Source organism: Malaclemys terrapin, chromosome 4, assembly GCF_027887155.1.
Source record: "Malaclemys terrapin pileata isolate rMalTer1 chromosome 4, rMalTer1.hap1, whole genome shotgun sequence".
Classification (NCBI taxonomy): domain Eukaryota; kingdom Metazoa; phylum Chordata; order Testudines; family Emydidae; genus Malaclemys; species Malaclemys terrapin.
In genome coordinates this window covers 145,612,901-145,633,802 of record NC_071508.1, presented here as the reverse complement: position 1 = coordinate 145,633,802, position 20,902 = coordinate 145,612,901, and the positions used below count along the sequence as shown (strand labels likewise).

Here is a 20,902-nt window from a genome sequence, read left to right as displayed (position 1 = left end):
TGATAGCAGTACCTCCCAAATGACATGCTGAAAGTCAATAACAACTGCAAACTTTCAGCCACAGGTATTTGCTAATAACCAGATCAGTTATCCAACAGAGAGAAAATCCGGGATTTACTCAGCAGGTCACCTCTTTGAAGGTTGGCAATCGAAACTGCTCCCGTTTCACCTACTTATTAAGTGCCCTAAAATCTGCGCACAGTCAAATGTCGTCATTCTTTGTGTGTCCGATCACCTTGGGAGGGGGCTCCATTTCCATAGGCCCTTCCACCTCCCGCATGATACCATTATCTTTCATGCGCTGCTTGGATCTTGTCCACAAATGCAGGAGGTACATGACATGCAGGTGATGCAAAGGGCTTGGCATTTGAATCCAGCTGCAGAAAGTGGGCATATCCCATTGAGAGAACATCGTCACCATTAAATAAATCCTGGTGTGTCTGAATGGTACATTGGGTATCCCCTTCTATTCTAGCCAACATAATCACACCCAAGGTGTCCTGTGCGAATCCCTGCATCATACCACGCTGCAAGCACAGATCACAGAACAATGGAACGGCATTCGCAGCAGCATCTTTACCAACGTAAAGCTTTGCAGCACAGGCTATACCTTTGTAGAACATGCAGCTCCACTCCCTGTCTGCCAAGCTTTTCGCACCACTGTAGTGAGGCAAATGGCCAGATTATGAACTAACCCAGAGGGGAGAACATTAACTTCAGCACTCCACCATGCCCTTCAGTGGTGAACCATTAATTTCTACAATACCGGATACCCGCTCCAGCGCCTTGCCACACAAGACGACTGTATCAAAGGAAACATCAAGGTCCCCAGTAAAGGCGGTCTCCTGCGGCTCCACATTTACAGTATTGTGAACCTGTGGACCATGGCACACTAACTGAAAGTGTCCTTCCTTCCCACAAGCCCAGCGCGTAGCAGTTGTAGCCAGGCAGGCAAGGAAACTGGCCAAGTGACCCTTACTACCAGAGCAGAAACAGTGAGGAGCTGGAAACTTTCACGGCTGAGACCAGGGTGTGGGAGTAGGTAGCGCTGTACGACTCTGAGCAACGGAAGTAGAAGGAACAGCTGACAGTTTAAGTGTAGACCAGAGGTGGGCAAACTACAGCCCGCAGGCCACATCTGGTCCATGGGACGCTCCTGCCCGGCCCCTGAAGCTCCTGACCTGGGAGGCTCGCCTCCGGCCCCTCCCCTGCTGTTCCCCCTCCCCTGCAGCCTCAGTTCACGGCACCACCAGCGCAATGCTCTGGATGGCGGGGTGCAAGCTCCTGGGACAGCGCAGCTGCAGAGCCCGGCCTGACCCAATGCTCTGTGCTGCGCGGTGCGTGGCTGGCTCCAGTCGGGCGGCACGGCTGTAGCACTGCCAGCCACCGGTGCTCCAGGCAGCGTGGTAAGGGGGCAGGGAGTGGAGGGGTTGGATAGAGAGGAGTTCGGGGGGAGGGGGCGAGGCAGTCAGAGGGCGAGGAACAGGGGGTTGAATGGGGGCAGGGGTCCGGGGGGGGGGGGCAGTCAGGGAACAGGGGGGTTGGATGGGGCAGGAGTCCTTGGAGGGTGTCGGGGGCAAGAAGCGGGGGGGGGGGCAGATAGGGAGCAGGGGCCGGGCCATGCCTGCCTGTTCAGGAAGGCACAGCCTCCCCTAACCGGCCCTCCATACAATTTCCAAAACCCGATGCTGCCCTCAGGCCAAAAAGTTTGCCTGCCCCTGGTGTAGACACGAGGATAGCAGCTGTCGGAGACACAGAACCCTTTCAGGGTGAGCCCCCTCAAATGTTCCACTCTTAGCAACCGTGGCATCAAAAGCTAAGAGTTCTAGCATCTTTGGCCAAAAACCATTCACCCAGGAGGTCATTGGCTACACTAATCATAACGTCCCCAAATTCACAATCCTGGGCCACCTGCTGCACACAACAAGCAAACTCACATACGGTTTCGTTGGGCTGCTGGCAAACTTGAAAAAACATTTTCCTCTTTAGCAGAACAATCTCCAGGCCCAAAATATCATTGAGGTGCTGCATAGCTACATCAAAGAAGGACTCGGGCTCCGGGAGTTCATCATAAATATCAATGCCATCATGGCACTAAGCACTTCTGCAGCAAGGGTAATCTAGCCACATCGGAGCGTTGCAGGATCTGCACATACTCTGTCTGGAAGTTTCGGAACTATCGCCAGTTAACAGGTGAAGAATGTGTAGGCAGCATGGGCCGCAGAATAGAAACACTTGTGGCCATAATGTTACACTCCTATATATCACAGGACAGCAATCCCGAATCACAGGGAAATCGAAGCAAGACACACAGGTAGGTGATCAATCAGGACATGTAATAACCACGACCAGTTAAGTCAACCACATTCTGAACAAAACATAACACTCCAATTGGAAGGTATGTAGCAGCAAGCCCTGAGTAACTTCACATAGCCAATGCTACGTGTGTGCGTGCATGCACACACACAAAAACTGAAACACTGAGTTCAGAATGCAGAAACCAGGAAGCTAACAGTAACAGCATGCAATAAGCAGGAAGGCAACACAACACGCACACACAAACACACCTTTGAAAAACCAGAAATGTCAAATCTGGTCTTGCCTAGTTTGCTGGAGGACTCAGACATGCCTACAGGGCTCCGCAGCCTTTCACTAGAAGGAAGGGGTGACAAATCTTCAATAAAGCCATTACCTCCCCACTGTACCAGTCCAACAAACACAGATTTAATGACTCTGGGGGTGAGTCACCACAGTAGTTAATGGTGATGCAACTCCACTGAAAAGATTGTCCCAGATCCTCTCAGAGTTTCAACAATCCCCAGATTGTAGCAATCCACCTTCCAGCAGATGCAGCTTGGCCATGACTCCTTCAAGACCCATCAGTACCACCCAGTGAGTCATCCAGGATTAGTGGAGAGCAATGGGAAGGAATCCCCCTATTCTGCAGCTGAAGACCCTGTCTGTGCAGGGTTCTTAGCCAGCCTGGGACCAAGGGGTGATGCTCAGATCCTACCATATGGCATTGGAGCAGCTGCCATGTCTTTAATCAGCAACATTGATTGGTGTGACTAGGAAAAAGATAGCTAAAAATATTACACACAAATCCTGAAGACAAGAATGGACATTTTCCATGGACATTTTCCAACAACCTTCACAGAACCTCCCCTACTTAAACAATTGCCTTAGAATTTGTGGGGGAAGTTTTTATCTGATCAAATGTATTTGTGCGCAATGAGTAGTAACCGAAGCACGCAGAGAGACTCTCTCAAACCACATACTTGAAACAGTTCTCCTCGTAAATGCTGTTCCAGATCTTCCAAGCCTCTGGTCCTTTGTAACCCGTGTAGCGTTCAGGATTCAGGAGTAAATCCACATACTCTGCATCAGGAGACTGTATATCTGTGAAGGGAAGGCCTTAGTTGAGGATAAAAGGAAGTGAAGAAACTACAAACTCAGGGTCAGATTTTGCCACCTTGATTCACACGGATACCATCTCCTTTGAATAGCCCCTAGGGGACCAGAGAGCAAGTGTGAAAAATCAGGACCCTTCTTTTTTTTCGGGGAAGGTGGGGTATAGTTGCACAAAGTTCCTAATATCAAGACATCGGCTCACCCTAGTAGCCCCACTGAAAGCAACAGGAATATATTGAAAGAGGAGTATTAAATGAGTAAGGTTTCAGAATCTGGCCCTTAACAACCAATATGTAGGCTACGTCTACACACAGCAAGGGAAGCTGTGACTGTAACACAGGTAGGTACACCCATGGTAGCTTTAATCTAGCTAGCACAGGTAACAATAGCAACATGGTCTTCAGCGCAGGCTAGCAACCTGAGCCTGTACCCAGAACCAGGGCACCGGGGAACGTTAGCCTATTGCTCCTCGTGCTGGCACAGGTGCGTCTACCTGTGCTACAATCACACCTTCATTTGCAGCATAGACACACCCTTACCTGTCTTCTAGTTTCAAGTTTGAGCCACACTGTGAATCCACTGAAAAATGAAAGTTAAAACCTGCGTGTCTGCTGGGAAACCTGAAACATTTGCGTTCCAAAAGATAGTTAGTTGCCACTTTAATGAAACTGCAAAGATCAGCGGACCCATTTTTACAGAAAGGAGCCTGCATTACACAGCACATGTACATGCACACACCCTGTTACAGGGAGACAGCTTTCCAGGACTCGGTACTGCCAGCTGGAATGTTTCCAGGGGCAAAGGAGTCTATGAAGTACAGAGTATTTCACTTTCACTTAATCTACACTTAAAAGTTAGGCTGACATAACGTGGGATTCAGGGGGGTGAAAAATTTGCACCCTTGAGCACCGTAGCTAAGAAGTTCTAACCCCCAGTGTAGACGGCGTAGAATGCTTCCATCACTCTAGCTACTGTCACCTATGGAGGTTGAGTTCCTACAATAACAGAAAAACCCTTTCCGTGGCTATGGGAAACAGCACTACAGTGGCATAGCCACAGTACCATTGCTGTGCTGCTGAAGCACCCATAGTGTAAACAGGACCTTTGTCTGAACCATTAGAGTTAAGGAATATGGAAGGTCACGTTTACCACTGCAGCAAATTTGACAAGGGATCGTTCTTCTTGCATCTCTTCAAAAAAAGTACAAATAAAGATTAAACACAAAGAATTCAGACTTACTAGTATATTATTCCACAGCTTAAATTTTTACAAAGATTTCAGACTTTGCAATCAGCCTTTGTTTAAATATTGTCACAAAATCATTCACACTAGACAGAGCCTCATACCATCAGCTTCACAAAAGTTGTCTGAAGAATCTTCATGCTGGGTCCACTGAAGCATGGCTCGCTGGGTTTCCTCGCTACAGAGAATAAAGAGAGACAGTTTGAAAGTCAATATTAATTTTTCTTTATGACAAACGTAATGATTTATTGAATGAAATTATACCTCAAAGATTCATTAACGGCGCCAAGTCTCTTAGCCTCCTCACATTCTCCATCATGTTTACTGGCTTCTTCTGAATACTAGAAGGCAAAGAGGAAATAGCTGATTTTCTGCATTTAAAATCCTTCCCCACATCTATTAAAGTATTTGGTCTGATTTTCAAAGGTGCTAAGCACCTAAAGCTCACAATTGTCTGTCAACATTTCATCTTAACCTGTATTTCTACAAAAGGAGCAGGGTATTTGAAGATGTTTAGAGGCCCATGCGATTGTGGTGATAATTTTGGATTTCACCTCAAAAGTCCCCAGTGGCAACTTCTGAAACTCCAAGAACTTAGTTGTTTTGAATGGGAAGTAGTTTTCTGAGCGTTGTGACATTAAAAAGGGGCAATATTCTAAACAGCAATTGTCAGGAGGAACAGAGGTTATTTGTGCGGTACACTTGATGTCAACCTGATTAGAGAGGTTGTATCAGCTGTAGTGAAATATAACAGTCACAAGTTATACCATTCATACAGACACACATACCTTATAGCTTGCAGATTCAGCTCCACCAGGGACTTCGTTCTGAAATGCAAGATATAAAACTGAGACACGTTTTATCCATCGTGCTGATGTGGTCGTCTAGTCTAATTTCAGGAAACTGACCAAAAATCTTTCAGTAAAATTAATTAGAGGGGCAACGTGGTTTTAGGATTAAGGCACTGGACTGGGATTCAAGAGTTCTGTGCTCAATTCCTGACTCCTCCCGAGATTGCCTGTGTGATTCATATTTTCCACAGCCAGAAAGGACCATTGTGATCATCTAGTCTGACCTCCTGTATAGCGCAGGCCATAGAACTTCCCCAAAATAATTCCTAGAGCAGAGCTCTTAGAAGAACATCCCACCTTGATTGAAAAATTGTCAGTGATGGAGGATCCACCACGACCCTGGGTCAATTGTTCCAAAGGTTAATTTCTCTCACGGTTAAAAATGTACATCTGATTTCCAGTCTCAAATTATCTAGCTTCAACTTCCAGCCTTTGGATTGTGTTATATGTTCTCTGCTACAATGAAGTGCCCATTATTAAATATTTGTTCCCCATGTAGGTAGGTATAGACTAATCAAGTCACCTCTTAACCTTCTCTTTGTTAAGATAAATATATTGAGCTCTTTGAGTCTATCACTATAAGTCATGTTTTCGATTCCTTTGATCATTCTCATGGCTCTTCTCTGGACCCTCTCCAATTTATCAACATCCTTCTTAATCTTAGGCATTTCCTTTAGGGTCTTATTCTCATTTACATTTAGGCTCCTCTCTGCCGCCATAGTAGTGTAAGGGGGCTTAGCGTACACCAGAATCAGGCCCCAAGTCTCTTTAATAATACTTGCTTTCTTATCCCATAGGGATGCTGGGAGGCTAATTCATTAACATTTGTGAGGCACTCAGATATTATGGAGGAGAGTGCCACAGAAAACCCAATAAGTAATTAATATTAAATGTTGTCTTTTTGGGAGGAGGGAGAAGAAGGAAGACGAAATTAGCCAAATGTAGCAGATTACACAATGTGTGAGTGGGTGATAATTCTTCCTGAACGAGAATGTTTTAGGGTTACATCAGCTGGTATATTTCCTGTTAATCAGGCCTCCCTACCTCTGTATTTGAGATGTTACAACATGGCTATCCAGGGAAGAAAAGCCAATTCTCTTCCTAGGCAAGATTACTGAAATGCACACTGTGCTTTTTAAGGATACGTGAAAATTAACTATAGTGACACGGAAAATATAATCTAAATAGGATCAGCTTATACCAGGCAGCCTTCTACCTTTAGAGTACTAGATTCTTTTGACTGCTTTCATCCAGGATGGATTTGATTTAATCACAGTTTTCTACATAAAAAAGTGTAGTCTTGTTGGTTGTTACAACCTTAATACATATTCTTCACAACTCAGGGATAGATGTAGGTTTCCTTTTTAGAAGGGACACACTATACATTTTTGAAGTGATTTATTTTGAAAACTTTTCAGATTAGTTTTACAACTATATCAGAAAATGAATGATTGTTTGGTTATTTCATTTACTAAAAGTAATTAAAGCAGATATTTATGAAGTCTTTGGGAGGTGAACTATCTCCAATTCAACAGGTTAATCATTAATATTTGGAGGATTTTCTTGCCATGCTGTATTAGGAGGAGAACATCACCAGACAGACATTAACATTTTTTTATTCAACTAAAACAACAAGATTATGTATTCTGGATTTTTTTCTTCAACAGCAAACATATAATATTTTAACAAAAAAGCTTATGTCCCTCGCTTTTCACATTTATCTCCAGACTTCTCCTCCTTGTCCAGATCTATTCCGCCCCCAACAATCTTCTATTCACGGAACTTTTTGAAACTCTGAACTTATCTATATAAGCCTGATCAAAGAGCTACAATTGTGTTAGCTACAGTAAGCAAAAGCGTGGATTGCTGTCCTCTGCTCGTCCTCTGTAAAGATTGGCTAGAGAAGAAACAAGTTACTGTGGCCCAGATTTGTAAAGGTATTTAGGTATTGCTGTGCACAGCCTTGCAACACTTAGCCAATTTAGGAGCTGGGTCTCATTTTCATTGACTGTCAATGTGATTTTGGCTCCTAAATACCTGAATCCCTTTTGAAAATGAGACTTAGGTGCTGGGCACAGCAACAATGCCTAAATACCTTTACAAATCTGGACCTGAATAGATTCGTGTACTTACAGATGCACAAGGCTTTACTGCGCAGTCTCTTATCCCACAGTGACTGCTGTCATTCCAAAGAGGGCAAGGTTTCTTTAGGTTTACCTATAAAGAATTGTATATAAAAAATAATTACATATTATACAAATCCACATAACCAAGCCAATTATATGAACCACGGCCTAATTTAATAACACTTGTTACCTTAGAAGTAAATCTAAGCCATAACTTTTGTAATAATTCTCATTTAGGGTGTAACTCAGCTCACAGCAATCCACCCTTTTATAAGGGCTTAAGTGACGCATGGCCCATGCTCTGGCTTTCTACACAGGAGTGAACTTCACCATTGGTGAAAAGATTCAGGATAAAACTTTTGTACTTCTCTCTCTCACGCGAAAAATGTTTTCAGTTGCGGTGACCTTACAGATGACAAAGATTTCAGACGTTTGACATTGCATTTTTCAGGGCATTGCTTAGGTGCTCCTGGGCCTAGAGCAAATTCTCAATTACCCCCTTATCTGCCTCAAAATATCAACCTCCAAGTTGTGCTCTTTTAAACAACCCTAACATGGAATGATTTTTTTTAAACAGTAATATACAAAACTACAGCCAAATACTCAAACACTGCCTCATGTTTGACTCCCCTGGTAGAAAGCTTTTTTAAAGCACAAATGGCCAAATTCTGCACTCACTTACAGCCGGTGCTTAATTTGTAATGAAAGAGGTGCCGGGGCTGAATCAATTTTTTTACATTCATAACTGATGCCGCAGAGGTGCTGGGGCTATGAGCTGCCAAACCTAGAAAGCCAGGACTGCCCTGGCACAAATTCAACACTGCTTATATTCATGCAGCTCCAGAGAGGTTATGGGTGTAACTGCAGGCAGAATTTGGCCTGTAAAGGATCAATTTAATAAGAACTGGATAGAAGTTAGAATGACTAATTCGCTTGGTCTTGTTAAACGCCTCTTCGTGCGTACAAACAAAATATTGTTCTCACTGCACAACTTTTGCCCCAGCAAATATTTTCCATACTTCACCTGGCATAAAAACCACTTCCTTGCTCTACCACTAAAGCCTTTAAGGGGAAAAAAATGCTTCAGAAGCAATTCTTAAAACTTTATATAATTTATCTGAAGACTATGTTGGCTCAAATTAAGATTCTCCGAATAGTATGAAAGCCTGAATTGTTATGATCATGTGCCTAAAACAAGAATACATGAATTAAAAGATAATTGATAACTTTTTTTAAAATCTCCATATAAGAAAAACACACTACTTATCTAGTCCCAGCGTATTTTTGACAATGAATATAATTTTCTAATATGAAAATACCTTGTAATGTCTGAAGTAGTCACTTTCCAGAAGTTTATTTAATCTAGGAAAAAGCTTGTTGTTGTTAAATGTATCTATGGTTTCAACATCACAGGTGCAATCATCTAAGTAACCAGTGACCTGTTGAATAAAAAATAAAATATGATGCATAATATGAACAAAACATAGGATCTATTTTTAAGTACAGTGCACAGTATTTAGTCTGTCTTCCCAGACTTTTCCTAAGAGGCTACCAGATAAGGAGGTTAATTAGAATTAACAAGCATTCAACCCTGCTGTCCTGGCTTGGTATTTTCTATTTTTTTTAGACACAGCTTTGAGAACTTTTACAATACATCTTGGTGTCTGTAAGTCTCTGTGGAAGAACGCCCTTTCTCCAAAACTTATTCATAGTTGGCGTATTGCTGAAGAGCTGATATTTCATGAATACTTCACTCTTTTTAAAAAAAAAAATCTTAGATTCTGATTGAAACATTTGACTAAGTTGTATTATTACACATACACTCTTGTCCTGGCTACAAAGCACACAAATATACTCCTTTGGCCACATACATTGTATATGTACAATTTTAGGGCCTGATCCAGCAAGATGCTGAAGGCCCTGAACTTCACCAGAACTAGACCAATGGCAATTGCCTGCCTAGGTTCTTACAGGACAACAATCCCTGTAGCATCTCAGGGTTGGAAGGAGTGCCAGTCCCCTGCATCAAGGCCAATTAAGCAATAACAATACCACCATCAGAACTCACAACAGCCCAAATAAAGTCCCATTAAACCACTTTATTAAACTGTTTTTAGGCAACTGTGTTGCTGCCATTTAGCCGATTTAATCAGAACTGGACAAAATGTGATGGAATCTCTTCAGCTATCAATGACAGAGATCCAAGAAAACATTCGTGGTAAATCTATTTTAAAAAGCCAACGTTTCTTGCGTCATTCCAAAGCAACTCAGTGGGCTGTTGTTGTTGAGTGCTTTTTTAAGACCGCACGAGAAGACAGATTCATTTGTGGTCTTACTGCACGCAGATTGCTGGCTCAAAGAGGAAGTTGCACAATGTCAAATAAGTAGACAGAGTAGGAAGTGAACAACTCAGTGTTCAAACATCTGAGCCAGAAGTACTCTCAGCACTCAACCCTTTACATTATGTTGGTGACTGATATTGGATTTTGACACATCAGCCCAACATATAGCAATGTGGCATTATCCAGTGTTGGGTAATATTACAGTTTTGGAAATTCATGGACTTAAGACCAAGAAGGACTTCATTTAAATATATATATTAGTTTATGAAGTGAATATCCACAGGAAGTTTGGTACAGTTGATTATAATAGGTTCCCTTGACCCCGTCCTTCAACACCTATCAAAAACAGTAGAAATCTATAGCACATAACCACACACACAGACAAAATATTAGTTCAGTCTCCAAAAGTTCTGATCATGTCAAATCTCAGCTCCCTCTTCATTACACTGGAAGCAAAGCTACAGGCAGAAGGAGAGGATAATGGAAAACAGAGGATCCTTACAGGCGTCAGGGTCGGTGACAGCTAAGTGTAAACCTGTAATGGTGCTGTTCTAGTGATTGCCAGGGGGTGACAGGAATAATACTCAATGAGAAGCAAGTAACAAAGTAAATACGGAGATATATAGACAGCAGAATATTTGTTGTTGTTGTTTTCAAGGACTTCTTGCTAATTCTCTTCTCTCACTTGCAAGTAATTCACAGTCTTGGTCCTTATTTTTAAGGTACTCATCACTTTGGGCTCAGGATACCTAAAGATCCGGGATAAGGGCTACAGAAATAGGTCTGCTCCTCAGGCCCAAAAGAACTGTGCAAAGTAGGGTAAATCTCCTCTGTTTGGGGAACCGAACTTTCTCAGGGGCTGATCCCAGACTGTGGAATGAAATCCCACAGGAGCAAAGTACCACCACAAACCTTCCTACATTCCACTCCCAGGGAAGGCACACTTCTTTGACCTGCCTTCTCTGGGACAAACACGGAGCAGCATAGACACCTATCAAATTATTTTAAAAAATATACATTTAAAAATTATTGTTGAGAAAGGAAAGAATGAGCCAGGCAAGAGATGCTAGTCACCTCACTTGAAGACTTCTGTAAGGCATTCTGATAACTACGTGAAGGCCATATACAAATCTGAACAGAATAGTGCTAATCACCACTGGGGCAATTAAACACCTTCTTGCTCCCTTCCGCCCACCCCCAAAGGGGGCAATGGCAATGGAACACTTTCCTCCTAGATAGTGGTTAAACAAGGAAAGAAAGAATGGATGGAACAATTAACACTCTTCGCAAAAAGCTCCAGATGACTGACTTTGCAATGGCCTAGTCTGCTAGCTGAGGAATAAGGAGCCCAGTCTCCAAACCTGAATCTCTTCTATTGTGCGTCAGTACTGTGGAGTCGACTCCTTTAAAGAAATCATTTGGGCAACCGGGACCACAATCCAGGCTTGCTGAACTCAATGGAAAGGGAAGTCTACATTACCATGCTAGCACTCCTGCTTCCCCATAAACAATCTAGTTTTGTTACAAAACTATGGTTCTGTGTTTGGTTTTGGAGTCTCCTGTTTTACAAAGCAAACCTAGTACTATTTCCTACACCTGACCTCATGTTTTCAGTATAAACATTGACATTTCCAGCCCTACGTTTCTACGATTCCGTAATTGGGAAACTGAAGGAGTTTTGTATTGCAATGGCTGGAAAATTAAGAGCTCAGCAATCAAGTTTATCACTAGGCTAAGACACCCAATTAAAAAAAATTAACTGACTAATCCCTAGTCTACACTCATTTCTGTTTCAAAATCCTCATTGCTACTTTCTGGAAATATTGCATTCTTCAGTTAAGCCAGGGAACGCGCTGCTCTGTGATCCAGCTGTGTTCAGCGCTACTGTGGTGCAAATCCGGGCAGCTAATGATTCATCTACACTAGAAAAAGGTGCCATTCTGAGAACACGTTGGTCCTGCTGGCATCCTTGAAAAACATGGAATATCTGCACGCGGAAGAGCTTCAAGGGGCATCCATGCCAAACACTGCTGGGATTAGATTTGCTTTCACTGATTCAGCCGGAGCTGTTTTGATCTGCAGCGTGGATGGCAATAATACCAGCATGGATGGATGGCACTACCATTGTGCAGACAGTTCCCCTGGGCACTGACTGTCTTTTGAAACAGCCCAGATTCCGCTGCTTCCGGGAGCTGCAGTATAGGGAGCCAGCGAGCACTGCAAGTGGGTTTAGAATAGCGCGAGGGAAAAGACAGGCCACGCAGAGGGTTCAGAACAATTCAGCCTGGCTAGTGTAGGCACATGGAACTCCTCGCGCCACTGACAATTCCCATTGACTTAATACACTCAGGAATTCACCCGTTGTGCTCCACCCCAGTTCTAGCCTCCCAGTTAGGAATGGTTCAGTTCTCAAGCATACCCATGGTCTAACAGGCACTATTGGCCTGCTTACCTACCACTGCCTCCCTTCCCGAGGCGCCAAAGGCTGGAGACAACGTAAAGGGAGACAGAACAGGAGCCAGTGAAGCCAGGAAGCCCCCAAGATGCTGACGCCTGAGACACCAGAGGTCCCATAGAAAAGAGCTACGAGCACTGAAAGTCAGAGTGTGTGATCCAAGTCTCCTAGAGGAGTGAAGCAATGCTACTGGTGTAAGGAGATATTAGTCTTGTTGGGACCTACGGCTTCCATTTCACTTTTGCCTTGGCTAAGCTGACCTACTCTAGAAAGTCTAGAAATAGCCAAGATCAAAATGCAAAGTCCAGCCAGGAAACACAAGAATACACCTCTGGTCTAGCGTAATTCCAGAGTTACAACGTTCCTTATATGGACATACATCACTGTATCAATGTCTTTCTCTGCTGCTTTAGGGCCCGTAGCAGAAGCCGTAATGTTCTTTATTTGGATATCTACAGCGCCTACTGTCATGGCAGCAACGTCTTAATTATAAATATGTTGACAACATATGCCACACACTACGCGACATCTTTAAAAAATAAATATTTATCTGGAACAGTTGTTTAAGATGAAACACACAAGCTGATATACTCACAAACGTGTGCCATCTGCTTCATTGTTCATAGGACTCGCCGAGCTGAACGGTTGGGTTTCCCTGAGCCCAGAGGCGAGGGCTGGTTTTGCCCAAGCGAAAGGAGGCAACACTAAAGCTATGGTGGAGCCAAAGATGGAAGGGGTGCGTAAGCATGACATGAGGCAACAGGGCAGGGCTGGTTTTGCCCAAATACAAGATAGCTATGATGCACTCGCAGCTGGCAGATACAAACATTCCAGACAATATGAGTGGCCCAGATCCTTGAGGAAGTTTGGGGTCTTCTTGTGAAGGAATGCAGCTGGAACTCACTCTGCATGTCTAATTAACTCTCTAAAACTAATGTGTCGGCATGGCGTGTGTACCTAACACAGCCATTAGATCACTGCAATATTTTGGTACTAAACCTCATCAGATAAAAATCTTACTATATTTCCCGTGCTTTTGTTCTTCCTCCTTCACTTCATGTCCCTCCTTTCCCTCATCTAGTTCTCCACTCTGTTCTGCAATTGTCCTCTCTGCTCTATCCTCTACTTTCTTCCCCTCCCATGTCTGGTTTGCTCCCTCCTCCCTCGCTTTCTCTCGGTCACCCCCTTCCTTTTCATTGCCCAGTCCAACTCCCATTTAAGTCAGTGCAAAGACTCCCACAAGCTCCCAAGGTAATGAAATCAGGGTGCGTGCGTCTTCCTCCCCCTGCTGCCACCTGTCCCCAGCCCAGCTATGGAGTGAGGAAGATGGTGACACATTACCCTGCCACCCCCACCTGCAGCCAGAACAGGAAGTGGGATCATCTCAAAGGATGGGACGAGGAGCATCTTTTAGCCTGTATCAGCAGCCACTCTGGTTCCCATCTCCCAGCTCTCCCTGCTTGTGGTACTCCACTCAATTTCGGGATCAACTCACTTTTTTTTGTGAGTTGGCAGCTCATGGCCAGAGGGAGATCTTCAGTTATGAAGGCTCCTAAGCCCAGGTTTCTGCCACAGTGGCGGTACACTGGGATCCAGTTAGTCCTTCCCCTCCCCCACCTCATCCAGGTGACTCCTATATGACGTGAGAGCCAAGACTGGGTTTGTAGGGCTCTCACGTTAGTCTCACTGGTAGCTCCAGGAGCAAGGTGCAGAGCTGTGCGTTCAACAGTATCTCACCTATTGAGTTCCCTGGCAGCATCTCACGCTGTGGAGACTGAAGATGCGTCAGGTGACATTTCAGAGTGTATGTTTGCTGTAGGGAGCTGCAGCTGCCAATAGAGTTAGAAGATGCATCCCAGTTTTGTTCCCCAGACGGCACTATGGAGACATTTTGAGCGTCGGCAGGTATGAATTCCTACCTCAGTGGTCAGGGCAGGGCTTGAAAACACAAACTTGAAGAACACCTTCTCCTAGCCCATTGCTTGGACCACCCCACGCCTTCTTACCTTCCTCCACTTGTTCCCCCTTCTCTGTCTCTTTAAACACAAGCTACTGGTCTTCACTTGCAAGGCCTTTCACAGTCTATTCCCACCCTACCCATCATCTCTTACTCACTACCAAAATGTCTATTTCACACCTTCAATTAGACCATGATGTCAGCCTCCATCACCCGCTCATTAAATTTTCAAACAGGAACCCTGCTGCCCCTACTGCTTGGGAAGAACTCCCCAAAGACATCCGCAAAGCCCTGTTATTCTCCCCCTTCAAATCCTTCCAAAAAACTCTCCTTTGCTGTGTTGCCTACCAAAATCTTGACAGCTGTACGTGTGCTGATACCACGCCCAATCACACTGATCAACATTGTCTCGCTATTTTCTTGACTTCCCCTGTCTGTCTGTCTCCATCTATTGTCTCTGGTCTTAGACTTAGATTGTAAGCTCTTTAGGGACCATCTTTTTGTTCTGTCTCCATCCAGCACCTAACACATGCTGAGTTCTTGGTCTGTGACGAGGGCTCTTAGACACTACCGTAATACAAAACAAAATAATAAAAAGAAAAGGAACGTGAGTTAAAAATCTGTTCAAGGAGCAAAGGATCAGATATTCTTGAGGCCCAACTTCTCACATGTTCTATTATGGCCAGGTACCAAACTGACCAAAAACAAAAAAAAAAACCAACACCCTTATGTTATTTGAATAACCTTCATTTGCCTAACTGCACAATGTTTGACCAAAATCCAGGTTGCCCTTCACCAAACAGCTGCAGTGTTTCCACAAAGCAACTACACAGGTCTGTAAACAACATATGTGCAGTAAGTTGCTGGGAGTCCACAGGGAGACTTGATTAATGATTGATTAAAGCATATAATGCATCATAAACAAAAATATCTGAGTGGAGGATGAGCTGTTTGTAAAGTAATTGGAACGGAGATCTTGAAATGATATTTAGTGCTAATGAGACAGATGGTAAAGCAGCAACATTATGTGAAATTGTTAAGTTGTTTTTAATTACACAGGGCCATTTCTGATAACCAAGTTTCAGAACTGGGTAGTGGTGGCCGTAATGTAAAGGAACTGTAACGTAGCTGTCAAAAAAGTTAAGCCTCAATCTCCCCCATGGGTAGCCTCACTGAAACCAGCCACGTGGAGCTCATTGCAGAATCAGGACCTATTTGGTCCAGCATCTGAAATGTTGAGAGTGCTAGTTTTATCTTAAGTCTGTACCAACATCCCCAAGGTCATCCTATGCCATGTCTGAGCTAATGGGGACATACAAGCTATTCTCTTTCCTTACACAACACACTGTCAGCACGTAACCAAACCCCTGTTTTGTGAAGGTGATAAAGTTCGGGATACCTCGATTATGAACAATGCTATTAACAAAACAAATTATATTCTAAAAGAAAAAAGCAGCAGAAAAAAAATCTGGCTTTAGAGAGCTCAGATGCACTAGTTATAGTGCCAACCGTTCCCACCCAAAAGAAAAAGAAAAGAATAAACACTTCAGTGTGCCTATGCAAAGCACTATTCTACGTCTGTCCCATACGGTGGTACTTGCTTTTCATTAGACTTGTACTTGTGTGAATTAATGCCTCTTTCTCCCAATCGCTATTCAGTCTCTATGGTTTTTTTATTTTTATATATATATGTAGCTCCGTTAACTGTGTGTGTGTATATATATATATATATATATATATATATATATATATATATATATATATACACACACACACACACTACATTTTTTATTCTTTATCAGCAGTACATGTCAATAATAATAAGTAAATATCAAGTCTGTGGGCTTTGAGATCCACAACCGGAAGTGGCTATGTACATGAAAATGATTATTAACCCAAGCCAGTTGTGCAACTCCATAGTTCCCATTTCCCACTTCCTTTTTTATAGATGGAAAAGAAAGAGGAAGTTAACGCAAAACCTATTATTGTCACATTGAGGTTACAAGGTTTAAACATGGGTCAGAAAATAAAAGCGTTAAATATTTCATTGCAATTTTAACTCATCTAGGCCCCAAATCCTGCAAATGAGCCAATAAAGAACCCACCGAAGTCGGGGATTCTGCGTGGGGTCCATTCATATAATTGCAAGATCTGGTCCTTACATTGTACATACATGGTTGCTGTTTAGGCTGCTAAATGTATCGCTCAAACACAGCAAGACCGATCCTCAGCTGGTGTAAGTCAGCATAGCTTCACTGAAGTTAACGGAGCTACATTGCTTTACGCCGGCTGAGAATCTGACCCAGCATATGCTATGTGGAAGAGTTAACAACAAAAACTTTATTATGCATTTACAGTCTTAAGATTGGATTTTATATTTTAATCTCTTCTACAAGAGAGGCTTGTACACAGGACAAATCTCAAAATCTGTCAAAATCTCTCTCTCCTGAATGTCAGAAGCATAAGGAATAGTTCCTGACCCCAGGGAATGTGACAAGTGAGAAACAGGACAGACAGGAAGATTTCACCCTCAGATACTATAGTGATGCACTCCTTGAAATACCTTAGACCAGTCAATTTTTTTTTTGCCAAGGTCCAAATTTCTTGGTCAAGGTATAGTCAAGGTCCAGACTTCAGAGAAAATAGTAAAAAACAAAAATAATAAGTAAATAAAAAGATTTTGGGGTCAGTTCAAAAGCATCTGGCAGTCAAGATTTGGCCTGCGGTCCCCCTATTGACTACCCCAGCCTAAGGACTATAAATGAGCCTGCAAAGTATACTGTCCCTCACGCCCTGATGATGGATCCCTCCAGCTCAGGGAGGAGACGCATTGGGAGCAGGGCTGTATGGGACAGCATATACTGCTGCGGGCCATGCTCTGCCTATGGTTTCATAGTGTCATAGATTCCAAGGCCAGAAGGGACCATTGTGATCACATAGTCCAGCAGTTCTCAAACTGGGGGTTGGGACCCCAAAGTGGGTCACGACCCCATTTTAATGGAGTTGCCAGGGCTTAGACTTGCTGGGGACCGGGGTCAAAGCAAAAGCCCGAGGGCTTCAGCCCTGGGCAGCAGGGCTCAGGTTACAGGCCCCCCGGCCTGGGGCTGAAGCTTTGGGGCTTCGGCTTTGGCCCCCCGGCCTGGGGAGGTGGGACTTGACTCCCCCCCCCCCCAAGGTGGCTCAGGCTTCAGCCCCCCTCCCAAGGTCCTGTAATAATTTTTGTTGTCAAAAGGGGGTCGCAGTGCAATGAAGTTTGAGAACCCCTGGCCTTCTCTGACCTCCTATACAGTTCAGGCCAGAGAACGCCCCCAAAATAATTCCTAGAACAGAGCTTTTAGAAACACAATCCACCCTTGACTGAAAAATTCTCCGTGATGGAGAATCCACCACGACCCTTGGTCAATTGTTCGAACAGTTAACAGAGACCTTCAAACTCCAGCACTGCCAAGCCAGCCCTAACCCTCACACAGTTCTGGAGACCCACCCTTCACCACATAGGTTAAGGAGGAGATTAGTGAGTGCCCAGGAGGGATACAAGGAGGAGACACTGCAGAACTGGAATTAATTTGCAACCTGGACACCATCAAATTAGGCCTGAATAAAGACTGGGAGTGGATGGGTCACTACAAGAACTAAAAAAAAAAAACACCTAATTTCCCCATGTTAATTTGCCTACCATTACTCTCACCTTCTTGTTAACGGTTTGAAATGAGCCACCCTGATTACCACTACAAAAGCGATTTTTCGTCCTGTTGATAATAGCCCACTTTAATCGACTTGTCTCAACCCCCACTTGGTAAGACAACTCCCATCTTGTCATGTACTGCTATATATATACACATCTTCCTACTGTATTTTCCAATCCATGCATCTGATGAAGTGGGTTTTAGCCCACGAAAGCTTGTGCCCAAATAAATGTGTTAGTCTCTAAGGTGCCACAAGGACTCCTCGTTGTTTTAGGGAGGAGACAGGTAGGGGAGGATGTGACAGGTGTGGGGACAGAGAAACATGCAGACAACATGGGTGTGGGGATAGGGGGTAGAACACAGACACTGTGACAGACACACGCAGATGGGGGGAAAAGGATGGACAGACAGACACTGGGAAAGGCGCAGAGGGGGGAGAGGACGGACAGACGGACACCCCGGGAAGGCGCAGAGAGGGGGAGAGGACGGACGGACAGACGGACACCCCGGGAAGGCGCAGAAAGGGGGAGAGGACGGACGGACAGACGGACACCCCGGGAAGGCGCAGAAAGGGGGAGAGGACGGACGGACAGACGGACACCGCGGGAAGGCGCAGAGAGGGGGAGAGGACGGACGGACGGACACCGCGGGGAGGCGCAGAGAGGGGGAGAGGACGGACAGACGGACACCCCGGGAAGGCGCAGAGAGGGGGAGAGGACGGACGGACGGACACCGCGGGGAGGCGCAGAGGGGGGAGAGGACGGACAGACGGACACCCCGGGGAGGCGCAGAGAGGGGGAGAGGACGGACGGACAGACGGACACCCCGGGAAGGCGCAGAGAGGGGGAGAGGACGGACGGACAGACGGACACGCAGGGCCCCCCGGCCTAGCGCTCTCACCTGGCAGAAGCACCTCTGCTCCGCGGAGCCCGGCAGCGGCTGCCCGGCGGCCGCCCCGGGTCGCAGCCCCGCCGCCCCGAGCAGCGCCAGCAGCAGCCAGCGCAGGTCGCAGCGGCTCATGGCGCGGGGGTGTGTGTGTGTGTGCGGGGCTGCCCGGCCGGCGCGCGGCACTAGACCCGGCCGGGCGGCTCCGCCCCGCTGGGCGCGGCCGGGATTTCCCGGCCGGGAAGCTGCGGACGTGCGACTCGGCCCGCTCCCGGGCCCCGGCCTGACCTGGCCCGGCCCCATTGGAGGAGCCGGGTGCGGGCGGGCCGCGGTGATGCGTCCCCGGGGCCCGCCCAGCCCTGCGCGGCAGCGGGACCGGCACCGCTCCGCGCCCAGCCGACAGCCCCTGCACCCGCCCCGAATCGTGCCAGTGCCCGTGGGCCGGGCCGGGCCAGCGCACCCGGCTGCCCTCGGATCTGCCAATGCACCAGGCCCTGGCAACACCCAGTGCACCAAAGTGTGCCATGCACCAAACCATGGCAACACCCAGCGGTGCCAATGCACCAGGCTACACTCGGATCTGCCAATGCACCAGGCCCTGGCAACACCCAGCCGTGCCAATGCACCAAAATGTGCCATGCAGCAAACCTGGCAACACCCAGCCGTGCCAATGCACCAGGCTACACTCGGATCTGCCAATGCACCAGGCCCTGGCAACACCCAGTGCACCAAAGTGTGCCATGCACCAAACCATGGCAACACCCAGCCGTGCCAATGCACCAGGCTACACTGGCATCTGCCATGCACCAGGCCCTAGCACAGTGGTTCTCAACTTTTTGTACTGATGACCCTTTTCACACAGGAAGCCTCTGATTGTGGACCCCCCGCCCATAAATTAAAAACACTTTTTAATATATTTAACACCATTATAAATGCTGGAGGCAAAGCAGGGTTTGGGGTGGAGGCTGACAGCTTGCGACCCCCAAAGTAATAACCTCACGACCCTCCGAGGGATCCCAACACCCAGTTTGAGAACCCTGCCCAAGCAACACCCAGCCATGGCAATGCGCCAAAGTGTGCCATGCACCAAACCATGGCAACACCCACCCATGCCAATGCACCATGGCATCTGCCATTCACCTGTTGCAACACCAAGCTATGCCGATGCACCAAAGTATGCCATGCACCAGGCCGTGGCAACACCATAAACTGTCATGGGATAAGAGGGAAGCTTAAAGTAACTGGTTAAAAGATAGGAAACAAAGGGTAGGAATAAATGGTCAGTTTTCAGAATGGAGAGAGGTAAATAGTGGTGTCCCCCAAGGATCTGTACTGGGCCCAGTCCTATTTAACATATTCATAAACAATCTGCAAAAAGGGGTAAAAGGTGAGTTGGCAAAATTTGCAGATGATACAAAACTACTTAAAATAGTTAAATCCCAGGCAGACTGCGACGAGCTACAAAGGGATCTCACAAAATCGGGTGACTGGGCAAAAAAATGGCAGATGAAATTCAATGTTGATAAATGCAAAGTAATGCACATTAGAAAACATAATCCCAACTATACATATAAAATGATGGGGTCTAAATTAGCTGTTGCCACTCTTGGAGTCATTGTGGATAATTCTCAGAAAACTTTCATTCAATGTGCAGCGGCAGTCAAAAAAGCAAACAATGTTTGGAATCATTAGGAAAGGGATAGATAATAAGATAGAAAATATCATATTGCCTCTATATAAATCCGTGGTATGCCCACATCTTGAATACTGGGTGCAGATCTGGTCGCCCCATCTCTAAAAAAGATATATTGGAATTGGAAAAGGTACAGAGAAGGGCAACAAAAATGATTAGGGGTATGGAACAGCTTCCATATGAGGAGAGATTAATAAGACTGGAACTTTTCAGCTTGGAAAAGAGACAACTAAGGGGGGATATGAAAGAGGTCT

The 20,902-nt window shown here is 45.5% G+C and overlaps 1 protein-coding gene across 1 annotated transcript in view; it reads right to left on the bottom strand.

Moving 5' to 3' along the window:
• Positions 1–19,127, bottom strand: part of ERO1A (endoplasmic reticulum oxidoreductase 1 alpha) — a 32,190-nt gene extending 13,063 nt beyond the window's left edge. Inside the window, exons 1-7 of the mRNA XM_054027852.1 lie at positions 18,971–19,127; positions 8,950–9,069; positions 7,638–7,721; positions 5,442–5,480; positions 4,918–4,994; positions 4,758–4,831; positions 3,279–3,399 (exon numbers count right to left, since the gene is read on the bottom strand). Coding sequence (XP_053883827.1) covers positions 3,279–3,399; positions 4,758–4,831; positions 4,918–4,994; positions 5,442–5,480; positions 7,638–7,721; positions 8,950–9,069; positions 18,971–19,090 — 635 coding nt within the window. The 5' untranslated portion in view covers positions 19,091–19,127. The remainder of the gene's footprint in view (positions 1–3,278; positions 3,400–4,757; positions 4,832–4,917; positions 4,995–5,441; positions 5,481–7,637; positions 7,722–8,949; positions 9,070–18,970) is intronic.
• Positions 19,128–20,902: the final 1,775 nt, after the last annotated feature.